Source organism: Falco peregrinus, chromosome 7, assembly GCF_023634155.1.
Source record: "Falco peregrinus isolate bFalPer1 chromosome 7, bFalPer1.pri, whole genome shotgun sequence".
Lineage (NCBI taxonomy): Eukaryota > Metazoa > Chordata > Aves > Falconiformes > Falconidae > Falco > Falco peregrinus.
Window position 1 is genome coordinate 73,171,531 of NC_073727.1, and position 16,144 is coordinate 73,187,674.

At 41.3% G+C, this 16,144-nt stretch overlaps 1 protein-coding gene across 1 annotated transcript in view; it reads left to right on the forward strand.

Annotated features, from left to right (window-relative positions):
- The window catches only part of FAM83B (family with sequence similarity 83 member B), an 80,371-nt gene that overhangs the window by 16,656 nt on the left and 47,571 nt on the right, over window positions 1-16,144 (forward strand). The window contains exons 3-4 of the mRNA XM_027787840.2: window positions 5,933-6,051; window positions 13,483-13,986. Of these exons, the coding sequence (XP_027643641.1) occupies window positions 13,543-13,986 (444 nt within the window). The 5' untranslated portion in view covers window positions 5,933-6,051; window positions 13,483-13,542. The remainder of the gene's footprint in view (window positions 1-5,932; window positions 6,052-13,482; window positions 13,987-16,144) is intronic.

Here is a 16,144-nt window from a genome sequence, read left to right on the forward strand (position 1 = left end):
GTTTTTATTCTGTCTTACATTTCTACGATAGTCCGCCTCATTCTAGTTGGCCACACATTTATAGTTCAGCATGACTGAACTTCAGACATTGTCTAGCTTCAAAACACTTTTCTTTTTTTCTGTAGAAATGATTCCATTTTAAAACAAGTTTAATCCCTGGCAAGGGCAACTGCAAATTTCCATGTTCATAACCCAGCCATTTTTACTGAATTACTCCTTATTCTGTATTTTTTGGTCCTGAGTTGAACCACCCTTATTATTTTACTAATTACTAAATTTGTAAATCCTAATCAGATTGGGATTGCCTTTTAAATGTTAATTTATTTGTTTGATCAAAACAAACTGCAAGCACGTGATGTCTCATAACTGGTAAATGTGAGATGATAACTCAAATCCACCTCTAGGTCTTTATCACATGGGTTAACAATTTTCCAATCGACATGGCTGAAAGGTATGGAGAGAATGCACAAACATTTGAATTTATGAGTATGTTTTTCCCAAGATAGTGTTCAGGAACTTGACTATTTCAGATTAACCATCAAATATCACAGAGGACTCAAAGTGTTAAATTATTTCAAGGTTTGATGCACAACACAATCTCTTGCAGACATGTCAAAGTTATTGATAAAGCGCAGAAACTTTTCAGCTTGCTTGTTTGTAAACATTTGACATAAAATTTCTCTCCAGCATTAGATGGTCCAATAATAACCGGTACAATCTCACAGTATTTGCTTTGCTTGACTTGCAGTTTTGTTAGGGATAATCGTGAATAGTCCATATATAAGGAATCCACATAGCATCACAGAATTATTGTTTCAGATCTCAGCTTGCATTTAAAAAAAAGAAATGTATTTCTGGGCTTCAGGATTTCAAGACAGACTTTAAGGACATTAACAGCTAACTGAAGGCTCCAGTGTTGGGAATGAATGGTCTCCATTACTCTTGGTATTTTAACTCTAAAGCCAATTTAAGTATCAGAGAAATTAGCTATTCCATTGCTGATAATATTAGTAGACACAATCAGGTAATAACATTATTTCATAATCTCAAGCTATTACTTCTCACTATTTCTCAGTTGCCTCTCTTATGAACTGGCAACCCCCTCAGTTTCCTAGAGGTAACTTCTGCAGTGCTCTTACATGCTGACAATATAAAACTCTTAAGCTTGTAAAACTAAAATTTTGATTATCAGCAGGTAATTCCAGTTAAAGACTGAGGACTATAACACACAACAGAGAAGCATAAAGGAAAACTGCCTTTTAGCAAAGCTCTGGTGAGGACTTTACTGTTCTAGGGATGGAGTAAACTGTCAGAATTACGGAAGTTACAGGAAGAAGAATAAGTACAAAATCACAGTATGGAAAAATCAGGTTGGAAAGGATTTCTGGAAGTCATCTAGTTCAACCTCCTGCTTCAAGCCAGTCTAACTGAAAAATTAAAAGAGGATGTCCAAGGCCTTGTCCCATCATGTTTTGAAAATCTCCATGGAGGCGGATCCCACAGGTTGTCCAGGAAGTACATCCCAGTGCTTAACCACCCTCACAGAGAAGAAATTTTCCATTGCCCAATTAGATTTTCCCTTGCTGCAACTTGTGATTGTTGCGCCTTGTTGTCTCAAAGTCATGGAGAGCACTACATAAGTGCCATCACAATTCATCTCTTTCCTCTCACAACCTCAGAGCAAGAGTTTTTAAAAACATCTTGAAACAAGTGACTGTATTTCCTCTGCTTGGGATTACAGTTATGTTTGGGTTTCCAGTGCACTTTATCCATCATCCCCAACTCACCTATGACTCTGAAAGAGCTGGCAGCTGAAGATGGGAGACTGAAGACTTGCCCAAATATTTTGTTCTAACCACTTATGATCAGAAGCATGATATTGAATTTGATGGACCTAGTATGGCTACTCCTGTCTTTGTATGTTTTTTCTCTTCGGTACTTGAAACATCTCTGATTCAACTCAGAGCAATTGTTCACAATTTGTACTTGGATTTGAAGTTTGCTGCATCTGTTTCAGACTTGGAGAAGCTTCAGTGTCCATAAGCTTGTCTACTTTTCACAACAGTATTAGCTGACTTGATGAAAAACATTACTTCTACTTAAAAATATTTATCATCAATATCCTTAGTTTATCATGGTTACGGTAACACTACTACATTAATTCTTATAGATTGCTCGATAAACACAGAGTAAATGATGTTTGTTTCATTAATTGTACATATAAGTTAACAACTTCACACTGATTGTGAAACATCAAATTCACAGGAAAGCATTTGCTGAGCTCCTGTGAACTCCAGCATTTGTTTTGTTTCATTCAGCCAGTAAACAGTCCTTAATCATATTGGCCGTTTGTGTTTTCTGGACAGGTATGTGGACAGTTAAGAAAACCTTGTCTTTGAGTATGGAATATTTTTGGAACTTGTTTACTGCTTATACCATTGATAATTACTTCCTTGGCTATAAATTAATTGGCAGTTTGTGAATCTACCCAGAAAAGAACAAGTCTTCCATTTCTAGCAGCTGCATCCAGACCTACAATTTTATTGACACTTTGGAACATTAACATAACTTTCTGTGCCGTTGAGACTTTTATGTGATTTTATTGTTTGATATAGTCTGCTCTATTCCCTTGTAAATTTCTCCCTTCTACTTCTGCCAGTATTACAATTGATGGCCAGAGACCTCCCAAAGGTATTGTGAAACCTTTAATCCTTCCCAAATTTTAGTATTAGAAGAAGGCTACAGGAGAGATGGGCTTGGGTCTACAAAGCTTATTAGGACCATAAGCACCCAAGTAAACACAAGGGTAACACTGTAGGCTCCAAGCATCCATTGTAACCAGCAGTGGGAAGAAAACTAGCTTCAGGCACTTCTGGGATTGGAAGGAGACAAAGACCTTTCATCCTTTTGCCAACCTCACCTCCAAGCAGAGAGGTGAATACCAGGCCAAAAGCAGATCCTTCTAAGTGCCAACACAGGCCTGTCAAAGTGGTTATAGCTTTGAAAATATACTGTGTGTAAATTGAGAAACAGTTTGTTCCCTCTAGCCCTATTTCATTTTTCGCTTTCTATGCATTTATTTACAGGACTCACCTTTTTTTTCTCAGTCAGAAGCAACCTAGCAGCTGTGAATTCTCCTTTTGGCTAGAAGATCCTTATGGCTATATAGTGAGAGTCTACACAAACCCAGCGTACATGTTTCGGGTTCCTGGTCATGGCCTAACGCAGGATTTGGATCTGCAGTTCATTAAAACATTAAGATCAAACAACAGCAGACAGCTTGCCATTCCACAAGGAAATTATTCTCCCTTCCTGTGGGGAGCTGAACACTCATGGAACCTGTACTAAGGAGAAACAGCTTAAATGGGAAGAGATATTTTCCATTAATAATGCATCGACAGCAAACTGGACTTTGATGTACTTAAATCTTGGTCCAACTGGTGTATCCTGGGACTAAGTCTAGTCTAGCTTTCAATAATTTGATTCTTACTTATACACATTGTGAAGTTGCATCTAATAGTTTCTATAACATTAAAATATATGCTATAAAAAATTCTCTGTAGGTTTGCCTTTTACTAAATTAGTATAAAATTTTTATTATTGATCTCTGCATTACTCTAAAGTACCTTTGGCTTCAAGAGACAAGCATATTCATCCCTAGTTTCTAACACCTTAAATCCTGAATCTAGATCACAAAATATATGGTTAGGATTTTGTCATTCAAACTCCAGCAGTGTACCAGCCCTTGCGAAGATGTGATGAGAAGGAAAGGCTAAGCCCAGTAGGGAAAATACTTCAGAAAGTTTAGTTTCCTGGGAAAGTGAGAAGATGGAGACCAAGATACTGGAATTAGATATTGGAACTAGATGATCTTTAAGGTCCCTTCCAACCCAAACCATTCTATGATTCATTCTATAAAAGAGGTTTCCAACAAACTGGAAAAACAGATGTATTTATTCTTTTGCTTTATTTTCTGGTCAATTTTGTATTACTGCCTGCTTGTAGTAGCAATAGTACAATGAGTACTATTTCCAGAGTAAGGCAAAGGTGGATGTTAAAGTAAGAGCAAGTGAGAAAAGAAAAAAAACAATGACAAGAGTCAGCCTGAAGTATGTATTTTGGAAGTTACGACAAGCACATGGATCCCACCTGGCCAAAAAGATTTTTAAGATAGAGCCTGAATCACAAGGACACATGAAGTCTGAGAAGACCTCAAAAACTATAAAGGTTTAGGTAATCTTGAAGAAGATACCCACCTGTGTAACTAAAAAACTTGACAAGCCATGGAGAAAACAAGGGAAACTGGGCTACCTGCTGCTAGCTGTGCACCCTTCCTTCCCCTGGGGCAGGGGTAGAATCATGTCTAAGGGCACACACTGAGAGGTCTAGAAGCCTGCAAGAAGATCAAGGGGAGCCACCTCTCTGACCCACAGAGAAAGAAGTTAATCTGAAGTACGGAAACTGCACTCCTCCCCCTTTTTTACACATTGCCCTTAGCATGCTTGTAAGGAATAGAAGAACAGCTGTATGAAGTCAGAGCAAAGGTCTCCGTGGCCCTATACCTGCCCTTCGGTGACTAACAGTGCATGTAGACATGTGGCAAAGAGGAAAAGGAGAGGAATGAAGCAGAAGAATGAAGAATACTTTGCCATCCTCTGCCAGTTTGGAAGTTCCTATTTCAGACCTTCCTGAGCCAGAGGTGGTGTCTTCATATTACAGCAGACCTCAGAGGAGCTTCCTTCTCTGTAGTCAGCCCTGTTTTACAGCAGAGCTACACATGATGTGACAAACCACATCAGGAAACCTCAGGCACCGATTCCATAACCAGCCTGAAGAGTCCCAGTCTGCATGGTTCTTCGTCATATGGCAGCTGTTCTTCACCTTTGATAATTTCTCTCACCCTGCTCTTTTACCCTATCTCTCAGCTATATATATTGAGGGCAGAAAATAAAGACTGGTGGATTTTTATGTATTTACTTGTGTCTCAAAAATAAGGTGTTTTGCATAATTTTATTCTGCTCTTACCATAAGTTCCTTGGAGGAAACCTCCAGATTCTCTTCACAATTGAACTTCCTGAAGTCATTTCAGTAGGTTTGCACAAAGCTTTGACACAGGACCTGACCTTGGATAAAAATCTACCATATAGTATATGGAATATATACCCAGGCCACCATATATCGGTTAGGAACACCCTCTCAGTAAAAAATCTCAATTCTTTGTATTTCAACTAATGGCCATTACTTGATAGCAGCTGTGGGGGTAACTGGTAAACTATCAGTGTTTGGACATTGCCAAGTATTTCCATTACATCACTATGACCAAATTAATGTGTCCCTGATTTGAGAATATGATACCAAATAGAGTAGGTTATGATTATTTAAGTTGAAAAAAGCATGTACTGAGGGTAGGACACCTGCTCTCCCATATTAATTTGTCCTTTCTGTGTCATTTTTCTCTCTGCTGCTGTATGAAAGGTGTGTGTGTGTGTGTGTGTGTAGGGTGTGTGTGTGTGTGTGTGTGTTGTATCAGTACCGATCAGGCTTTGTGCAGTGCAGCCCCTTTTATATCCATACCTGTAATAGCACATATCTTCTAATTTTAAGATTAGTGTGTGAAGCCTCTGCACTTATGCTTTAGATGAGATGGCCTTTGATTCACGAGTAGTATGAATCTTCAGGACTGTACTCTTTCTTCATCTGTTTAAAATCTAATAAAACTCAGCTCATAGATGTCATGAATTGTATAAACATTCACTGCTTCCAAATCAATACCCCCTTTAGCAAATCTAAATTAAATCTTAGTAAACATGCAGTAGGAATATAAGTATTGTTCATATAAATATTTATCCTTAATAACTACTCATATCATAAACTTATGGACTGGTGTCATTGTATATGTGATAACAATCTTTTATCTTCTGCTTGCATTCAGCTAGACCCGCATGGCAAGATCATCTTTGAATACCAAAAAAAAGTCTCAGAAGCGACAACTGGAAACTGATGGAAGTTACAGAGATGATCAACCATCACCACCATCATCTGAGTACACAGGTCACTTAAGACAAACAGTGTACCTTCTGATCACATTCTCAGAATGGTGGTATCAGACTTACGTAGTTGATTCTTTTCCCATGAACAAGCTATGTCTACAATAAGAACTTTTTCTGTAGTTTTGAGGCTTCATGAAGCAGTGGGATTCCAGTAAAACAATTCTAATCAATAAGATGCTTCAACTGCTCTTGCTCAATGTTATGTTTCCAATGGCAAAAGGAAAAGCTATTTAGGCAAGTGAAAGCCTGGCCAGTTTCTGCAGTCCACTCCCCTCAAACTGCTACAGCTCCGTAACTCTAGGAGTAAGGATGCTGAAGGGCATATCCCCACCTCATCCTATTAGAATCCAGTTTTATACCTATTGTTTAAGAATTTCTCGTACCACTTATTGAGCTTGCTCATACTGTCTGCTTCCACTGCCTCCCATGGCTGTAAGACCCAGAAGCTTACTACCCGCAGAGTACAAAAGTTCTTTATTTTGACAGTTGACTGTGGATAGCTGGTTTCTGAAACATGCTATCCAAGCTAGGTCTTATGAAATGTCTTGTCTAGCAGTATAGCTACTTTAGGGCTTCAGTTAACAAACTTGGGCAGCCCCCAAATGTGTGGAAGACTCTCCAACAGCATTTGCCATCCCCATTTTCTGTCTTCTGTGCAAGGTATTCAATTCACGGTATTTAAGAAGATGTGTTTAAGTTTTCTTCACCTCCTCTCATCATTCTGTTTACCCATTAATTTTAAAATTGGCATGGTGTACTGACTATTTAGAGAGCGCAGTGTTCTCCGTAGTAACAACAGCAACAAATTACTGATATTATTGTTGCTGGTTTATATTGTATTGTTCATTTGTATTGCATATATATGTGTGTGTTGCTTAAGATGCCAATATTAGATCAGTTTCCCACTGAGCTGGACACTGTAAAGACACAGAAAAAACCCCTCTTCTTGTACAGACACTCATGTAGCAAAAAAACTTAGGTACTTTTTTCATGTAGCTTTCCTTATTTAGGAAGCTATTACCGGTCTCATTACAGCTTTTTGTTTATGCTAAGCCAGTACTCAACCACTGACTTCTCTAGAGGAAAGGCCCAGTAATACTTGCAAATTTTATGTAATAAAAGTCCAACCAATTCAGTCAAGGTCAAAAGTGCTTTTATGATCATCTCTCTACCTCCTACCCTTTCAAAAATAATTTTAGAAAATAGAACTGCTTTAAAAAATTTACAGGGCCCCACCTCTTTAACAGACAAGTTTCCACAGAAACATTCTCCTTCCTGACCGCACATTTTCATGGGATAAAAAGTGTTGCACACTAACTAACTATAAAGTACTAAGTACATTTTAAAAGTTTGTTTGTTTTTACAGCAGCTTTTCTCCTTTATGTTTCATCAAAACCAGGGAAATTCTTTTTCGGGTGTGAGAAAAGTCTAATTATTTAACCCAGGTGAACCTATGTCTGTAAAGGGTAGTCCATGAGCATATTGACACCAGCTATTTCCTTTTGCGCATTCCATTACCTAAATGAACTGTACAGAAAAAGTCACTGCGTGTTGGCCACCAGACTTAGACATTTATATACTTATATTGTTGTATAGATATTGCATATTTTTACTCCCCCCCCCCCCCCCCCTCAGGGAACCATCATCAAAAAGTCTCAGTAAAACCATGCTTAGCTTCAGAGATAGGATATACCCTGCACCTACTCTTGGGCAGTAGAGGTTAGAAAAAAAAGTTTGTGCTTAAAGCCAGACTGTGCTTAAAGCCAGACTGGATGAATTATTGCTGATAAAGCATAATTGTCAGGGTTACGCTGCATTGTCTTAAATGGCTCATGAAAGAGCTGCCTGCAGTTGTGCACCGCAGGGTATGGTATGGACAAAGCCTATACAAAGTTTTCTATCTATCGCTGTTAATTTCAAATGACAAAGAAAACTTGGCGTGCTTAAGTCTCGGTGTGCTAAAGTTACGGACGCGTGACGACCTGATCTCTGGGCAGTCGCATGATCCTACTGAAAAGATGACCGTGGCTGGGAAGAGCCTTTCAGTGAGGGCTCCCAAACGTCCCCCAGAGTGGGGCTGCCACGCTGGCGTGGCCGAGGAGGCTGGCGCTGGCTGCAGGGTGGGGAGCTCTGCCTTCAGGTCCGTTTCCCTGACCTGAGACATCACGAGCAAAAGAAGAGAATTTTAAAGCAACTGAGCGGTTGAAAGGGGGCTCGTCCACAGCACCGAGTTGAAAGGTCCCACACGGGTATCACTCCCTCGCCGCGGCTTGCTCCCCGGACTTAACCTGAAAAACTGTGACTCAAGGCTGACGGGTTTATGTTTTCTTCAAGCCACGGTTTGCTCTGAGCTCTCTCTCCCACGCACACGGACGGCCCGCGGCCAGGCCCCCCCGCGGGCTGCCCATGTGCGCGGCTGGGGCCGGCCCCTGCCCCGCGGGCGCCCGCGGCTGCCCAGGGCAGGGCCGGGCTGCGCTGGGGTGGGGAGGGATGGGGTGGGCTGGGGTGGGGCGGGGGTCCCGCCGCGCCCCTGGGAAGGCGCTGCCCTTCGCTCCGCGCGAGGGCCGGGCTTCCCCAGTTCAGACAAGCCCTTGCCCCGCTCCCGCGGCGGCGGCGGGTTTGGTGCGACACCGTCCTGACATGTTGTAACTGGTTTCCACACCCACCGCGCCCGAGAGCGACGGGAAGTACCTGCGATGAGCCCTGCGCCGCCTTGACTCGCCGCCGCCGCGATCGCAGCAGCTGGGTCGAGCCGCCCCGCCGCTCCGGAGGCGAGACCCCAGCGCGGGGCACCGGCGCGGTGAGTGGGACCCCTGCTGCCCCCCCCCCCCCCACGGGGCGGGGCGGGGCGGGGCGGGGGCAGGCTGCGCGCCCGCCGACCCCGCGCTGCGGACGGGCGGGTGGGGCGGCCGCCCCCCGCCCCGCCAAGGGCCGCTCGGCGCCGCGGGGCGTACGGCACGGGGCCGCGGGGATCGCGACGCGGCGGCGGCGGCGCGGCGAGGGGAGCCGGCGCCGAGCGGCTGGGGGGCGGCGGCGGCGGGAGAAGGGCCGGGCGGGGCGGGCGGGCGGCGGGGACGCGCTCCCTCGCGGGGCCGCGCGCAGCCCCCCCCCCCCCCCGCCTCCCGCCGGGGTCCCGCCGAGGCCGGGCGTGACACTGGCGCGGTGTCCTCAAGGCTGAGGCGTGTTCGAGCACGTGGCGGTGCCAGCGGGGGGTGGGGGGTGGCCGCCGTTTTGCCTGGGAAGTTTAACTTTCTGGTTTAGAAGCAGGGAAAAAAAGGCGAGAGAAAGAAGCAGGAACGCTTGCGGTGTAGCTTTTCGCTCGGATTTCATGCCCTTTGCATCCACGGAAAATACTGTAATTTCGTTAATAATGAAGTAATTGCCTGTCACAGATTAATGTAGGTAATTATTATTTATTCTTGATACAATTCCCTAATACAAAGGTTGGTGAAAAGCAGCTGTCGAGAAACGCCTGTGTATTCTGTCACACCGGCCCCCGAGCGGTGCTGAGGCCCCGCAGTGCAGCTGCAGGTCGGGGTTGCTCAGGTGGGTGCCCCATAAACCGTACCTGAGAGAGGGGCCTGCAACAAGAACTTCCCGTGGTTTAAATTTCCTTTAACCCAGGTGACAAGGTCGAAACTTTATGCAGAGGCTCGTCAAAGCAATCACATTTCAGTCGGAAAAGAGATAAGGACATCCCCAGGAGAGCACCATGGCCAGGGCTTTGCCAAGGACCGGCTGTACGAGCCTGAGGTTAAGGCTGCTCCCCGAAGCTGCTGAATAGGAAATTTTTCAAATCCTGAGAATATTAGTAAGGCGGGGAAGTTGCTTCTCTTTAGCTCTAGCCTGGAGGACTGTGCTTCTGGAACCACTGCAATATGTTGCATCATTTTCTTCAGTGGGCATTTGTCATCAGCTGCTTTTGTGGAAGCTGGGATACCTCTCTGTATCTTTCTGCGAAAAGGCACATTTACTTCTCTTTCAAAGAAAAAGTGGTCTTCCTGCCGGGTTCCTGATAATGACACTGGAAAAGTTTGAGCATGTTGTTAATAGGACAAGATGATCACATCACTGCAGGATTCAGAATTTGTGTTCTTCAGCAAAAGATTCAGGTTTAGCCAAGGTTGTTTCTTAGAGGATGAGTAACAGCTTTTCTGGTGCTGGTAAAATTTGTGATCATGTGTGTGAAGTCTGATAAAGCTCTGGAAGCCTGCAGAGATGGGCCTCATTCTGCGCAACCTTGCTAATAGAATTGCTGTCCTGAAGAGGATCTTTGATGAATCAAGCTGATTATGCAGAAATCATTATACACGGGTAAAGAAGGCGCCTGAAATTTTGTTTCAGAATTTTGTCTAAACCTCTGCTTCTCTATCCAAATTTATATCGGTTTCATAGGTGCATTTCCTACAAAATAGCTCTAACCTTCTAAGACAGAAAGTACCCGTGTCAAGACATCTAGAGCTTTAGTCAAATACACCTGAAGCCATTGTTTTAATTTGGGTGTTTGCTTTTGTTTCTTCTTGTGAACGTATCACATGCTGATGTTTATAATACCAAAAACCAGAATTAGAATTTTTTTCATTTGTCTCCTCTGTTCTGTGATTTATTTCCATGCTGACAGATTTTACATTTACTTTCTTAAATAAATCTGCAGTGCTTTAAGCTTCTTTTATAAACAGCACTTGCAAAGCAAAGATCAACAGCAAAGATGTTCACTGTAAAATAAGTATTCTTATTTGTAAGAAACTGCACTAAAACTCTCACCTTTCTGAGATTACAGTATATTTATACCCTGCTTTCAGCATAAGTCTAAGCATGAGTTATTGCATTGACATTGTTTTCAATGAAAAGTCAAACAATGTACTATACTATTACAAAAAAAACAAATCAAAAGAACCAAACCAAACAAAAATGCATGTGAGCCAGCACACACATGCAATCATTTTTTGCCTTTTATTTGTTCATAACATTCAATATTTTATATTACACAACACTACATATTAAGTATAGTTCTGTTCCCTTATATTATTTTCAAAGGAAAGAGTGAGAAGTAGCAGCTTTTGAAATAAACACTTAGGTCTTTCTCAACCATATATGCAATCAGTGGCAAAATACCTATTTTAGAAGTATATCCATTCCAAAGTAGTAAGAAATTCAGAGATATCTTTCACTTGCCTTTGTAAAATCAGATTTAGTCTTAAATGTCATAATAAGGCTGACTGTTTTACCACGCTGTTTAGTTACTTGTCCTGGAGGGCCCTACAAGAGGGGAATGTTAGATTCTCGGTCAAGTCGCCTGTATGCGTGTTCAGACTCTTCAGAACAGCTCAGCTGAGTGACTCTGCATTTGGAACTCTCAGTAGTTTTTCATTCTTCATCTAAAATGTCTTGAGAATCTCTTCCAGATGATTTGCTTCCATGCGACACTGATGGGAATGTTTTAATTTTACAACATTGTAAGAGTTTGACCTTTGAATTGGTCTGTCTTGTCTTTACTGCGTGCTCGGCTCTCCATCGCCTTATGCCACAGGCTGTATCTGCATCTGGGCAAAGTGTAATGCTATCCCTCCTGGTTTATAAGATTTTATTTCTACCTGTGAGAGCAGTGCAGAATGAAGCCCTGAATATCTGTCACGGGAATACATTTAATTTTCGATCAGGGGAGAGCAGTTGGATCCCTTTCGCTTGTTGCTTTCCAGTTCACCACAAAGAGCTACTCTGGAAGCAGCCAGAAACACTCCTTTCCCCCAGGCTCGAAAGCAATCCTATCTGGGAAGATCTACCCTGCTACTTGGCTGAGAGACAGGATTCAAATGGAATTATTTCATATGACATGCTGATGCCAGCCTCAGATCTGGATTTTTCTTTCCTGTTTGTTTTTTTTTTTAACCTCAGAGTTCCCAAGTTCCTCAGAAATCTTGGTTTGATTGAACATTTAGTTGGATTTTGGAGTATCATTGATGTATAGAGATTTTGGGTTTCATTCCTTTAGGTTAATGTAGCTAATTTATGTTTCCTTTCAAGAACATTTAAACTGTTCCTAACAGACAGTGGAAAGCAGATAAACTGTTTGCAAAAATATTTGAAAGGTCTTGATGTGAAGAGAGAATTATGTTGCATTTATATGCCAGTATATGAAATTAGAACTTTATACGACTATTCCTTGCTATTATACCGGTGTGCTATTACTGAGGCTTGTAGGGAAGCCAAGTGTAAACTTTCAAGCTATACTTTGTATATGCTTTTTGTAACTATTTTGTTAACTATTCTGCCTTTGCTGGATATTCTTACTTGCGCTGTCTTTCTCTTAAGCTTCGTGCCTTAGCCTGAAACACATGAAACAGTGCTACCATGTATCATCTATTTTACATAGCCATGGTCATGCCACTCTCATGACAATCCCCCCACCCCCACCACTTTTTTTTTTTTTTTTTTTTTTTTTTTTTTTTCTGTGTGTGGCTTACCTGCCCAGTGCAGACGTTCACTGCAGTTTAGGTTTTAGGCAAACAGTGGAGTTGCTGGCGTCCTGTAGGGTTGCACTAACATAAAGGAAGAAATGCTGGCCATTTGTCCTCTCTCTGTCTTAAATCCCAGATTGTCACAGCAGGAACCATTCTTCTCAGCCCTTGTTAAATGAAATAAAAAGATGGTAAGAATGAATTTATAAATCATCAGCAGTAAACAACTTATTATTAATGTTTTGGAGGTAAAAAAAAAAAAAAAAAAGCTAAGATTAAAGCAGCCGCTCCTTTTGGCAGAAGGAATGAGTAGGGTGGAAACTAGACATCAGATTGCTGATTCAGAGTTTGATCCCAGATGTGGGAGGATAAATCTTTCTGGAGTTCCTCATAACTCACTGAAATGAGGTAGGCTGGTCCTGCTTGGGAGCAACAAATGGATTAGATCAGCATGGGAGAACAGATAGATAAGGAGAAGGACCTGAAAGACTGTGGTTTCAAAGAAGCCAGAGAAAAGAAATGCATTGCAGAGAAAGAGTAATGAATCAAGAAGTAGAAAACACAATTGCTTTCTGCAGTGTTTCTCTGAACACTACTCTGTCAGTTGTTATGAAGAGAGTTTTGAAACACAACCTACAGTAGCATATTGGAATGTGTGTCAGGTATGTATTGGTGTTACTGGTGCAGATCTTCACTATTTTGTGAGCTCTGCTGTAGCTTTTAATATGAGAACTTCATCAAATCACTTAATTATGTGTTTAGTTTTGCCTTGTGTAGAAGCAGCTCTTTATCTACCTCTTTAATATTCATTTCGCAATATTAATCCCTGAGCCTTTTCAAAACATTTTTAAATTCTTGGAAGGTGTTAGAAAAACGTAAAGCAACATTACCAGAGAAGTATTTTGAATAACATCTGTGTGCATGTGCATCTCTACAAATATTCTGATTGTTTTCTTACTTTTCTCTCTTTACAGATACATTTCATCAGCTCATGAATGGAAATTTAAGAGACTTTATACAAAATATCTGTGAAAATGGAAACGTCATCTTTGCTATCATCCTTACATGATGAATGCAGATCAGACAACTATATTGAACCTCATTACAAAGAATGGTACCGAGTAGCTATTGATGCTCTGATTGAAGGAGGTTTAGAGTCCTACAAAGAATTTCTTTCCAAAGAGAGATGCTCAGAGTTTCTAGCAGATGAGGAAATTGATTATATTTTGAACAATGTTCAGAAACTTCCCCAAAACACAATTTATTCCTCTAACCATGCCATTGATGACACCTCTTCCTCGGGAACCTACTGGCCCATTGAATCAGATGTGGAAGCTCCAAATCTTGACTTAGGTTGGCCCTACCTGATGCCTGGAATTTCTGGTGGCACGAATATTGATCTGCTTTTTCATCCACCACGAGCACAGCCTTACACCATAAAGGAAACCATTCGGAAGATGATACGAGATGCAAGAAAGGTAAACATGAAAAATATTGTTGAAAAAACCATGTGGCCATAATAATCTAGTTGCTGTTTTACTAGAGATTTTTTTTTATTATTTCTGGCAGTAAAAAATGATCTGGCTGCTAACAGTTGAAATGAAAAGCTTTTCCCAGACTGAGATCAGTCCCTTGGTATCACATGCACCAATGTTACTAACCTTATTTACAAGGGGTCAGGGATTAATTGGAGGGATTAATGAAGCATAATTAACATTTTTCTGTAATGCTGACCAGTCCATGGGGAATTTGTAGATAAACAGCACACCTTTTGTTTGACCTCAGCTGAGTATACCTCAAGTGATACAATTCTATCTAACTTCAGGATATATCCTAAGGTTTCTCTTCTGTCAGTGGGGACATGCATTGGTTTGGAACAGTACCCTGCTGTTACAAGAAAATAACACCTTGGTGTATGCCTGACTTACGTACTTTGAGAGTCTCTGGTTTTGTGATTTTGCATGCCAACTGTCCTTGCAGAAATTAGTCAGAAAGTATTAAAGAGAGCTCAGAAGAAACAAAAAAAAACCAAACAAAAAAAAGGTTTTGGCAACAAGGAAACAGATTTTACGTGGGTACCTTACCTTCATTTCAGACTAATGACTAATTATAAGAAATAGGGACACTTCTCCAAATGCACTTGTTTCCACTTAAGGGTACTTGCATCTTGTTTCCTAAGGCACACCTGGCTTACACCTCAGTGACAGGGTGCTGTGTGTACAAACCACTTTTTGCTTTCCAGTGCCAATATTAAAAAAAAAAAAAAACAACACCATAAAATGTATTAGCATACAGCTCTGTTCAACCCTGGGCGACATTATCTTTTTAAGCAGATTTGACAAGATTTCAGAAGTATTCCTAGCAAGTACATCATGTTCTGTCTTCCCTGTGAAAAAAATTGGGTTCTGTGTGACTTTATGGGCTTTAAATAGGTAGGATAGGGCTCTAGCTCCAGCGCATCCATAAACACTTCAGTGGCTGAAACGTGCATGTAAACATGCGCAATAGAAATGGACTGGAAAGGGCGGGGAAGGGAAGGACAATGTCTTTTTACAATGTCTCTCCTCTATTTAGATAAAGCATATAATTTGTTTCCATAATAGAGTTATCACTAGGCCTTTTATCCTGCAGTTTACAGTCTAGAATGACTGTACACTCAAAGAAGAGGAGAATTAATTACTTCTTTTCCTTGCTGTGCCTTTCAGAACAAAATTTGGTGTTTTTTGCTTTTGTTTATAGTGAGTCTTGACTGTGACTAGCCCAAGATATGCTGTGATCTTTTTCAACAGCACCTCCTGAGCTGCCAATGTATCCACTCTAAGGGAAGCCACAAAAGCATAGATAACTTTATTGTGAAAACTAATTCAATTTTCCTACAGGGTCTTGAAATGCTGTAAAGAAAGTCTGTTTTCCATTAGTTGCCATGCTTTTTGTGCCTAGCTGGCTGGTTGCAAGTGATCCAGTCCCTTTCCAGTGGCTCTCTCAGCTGGTGGTGCTACCTTGTAAAATGCCATTTTAAGCCTTTGAATACCGCTATGGAGCAAAATTAGGTATGATTCTTAGCCTCCTTTGGGAAAAGGTTGAGTGCATAGTATATTGGCTCTCTGATGTGCTTGTGGTGTTTCCACTTTATAAAGAGGATGTTACGTATGTGTCATTGTCAAATCTGACAGCTGAAAGGTTTGTTTAGTTGATCAGCACAACCTCAACAGCAACAACTGTAGCACTTTTGATACAGTGATATGGGTTGGTCACTTCAGGAAGCAGCAATTAAATCTAGAAGACACAGTGTTGTTCAGCCTCTTCTGTCTGCAGATGCATAGAAAAGTTTGAAGGATTTCTAAATAAGGTAAAGTAAGGTTTTTAAAACATACAGCAGGCAAACACTTTGTAAACAGTCTAACCTACGTCTGCTAAGCCACTTATAAAAATACAATTATATTAAGCAGGTTTCTTTGTTATGTAGTAGTGGAAATTGTAGCCTTATGAGAATATTCAAAGGAAGTAAGAAAAGGCTACACATGAAAAACAGAAACCTGTAAAGAATAAAGAAGTTCTTCAGCAAATCACATTAAACCATTACAGCTCTGAGCAAAATCTGTGGGAATTACAGCAAACTTCTCTGGGAAAATATAC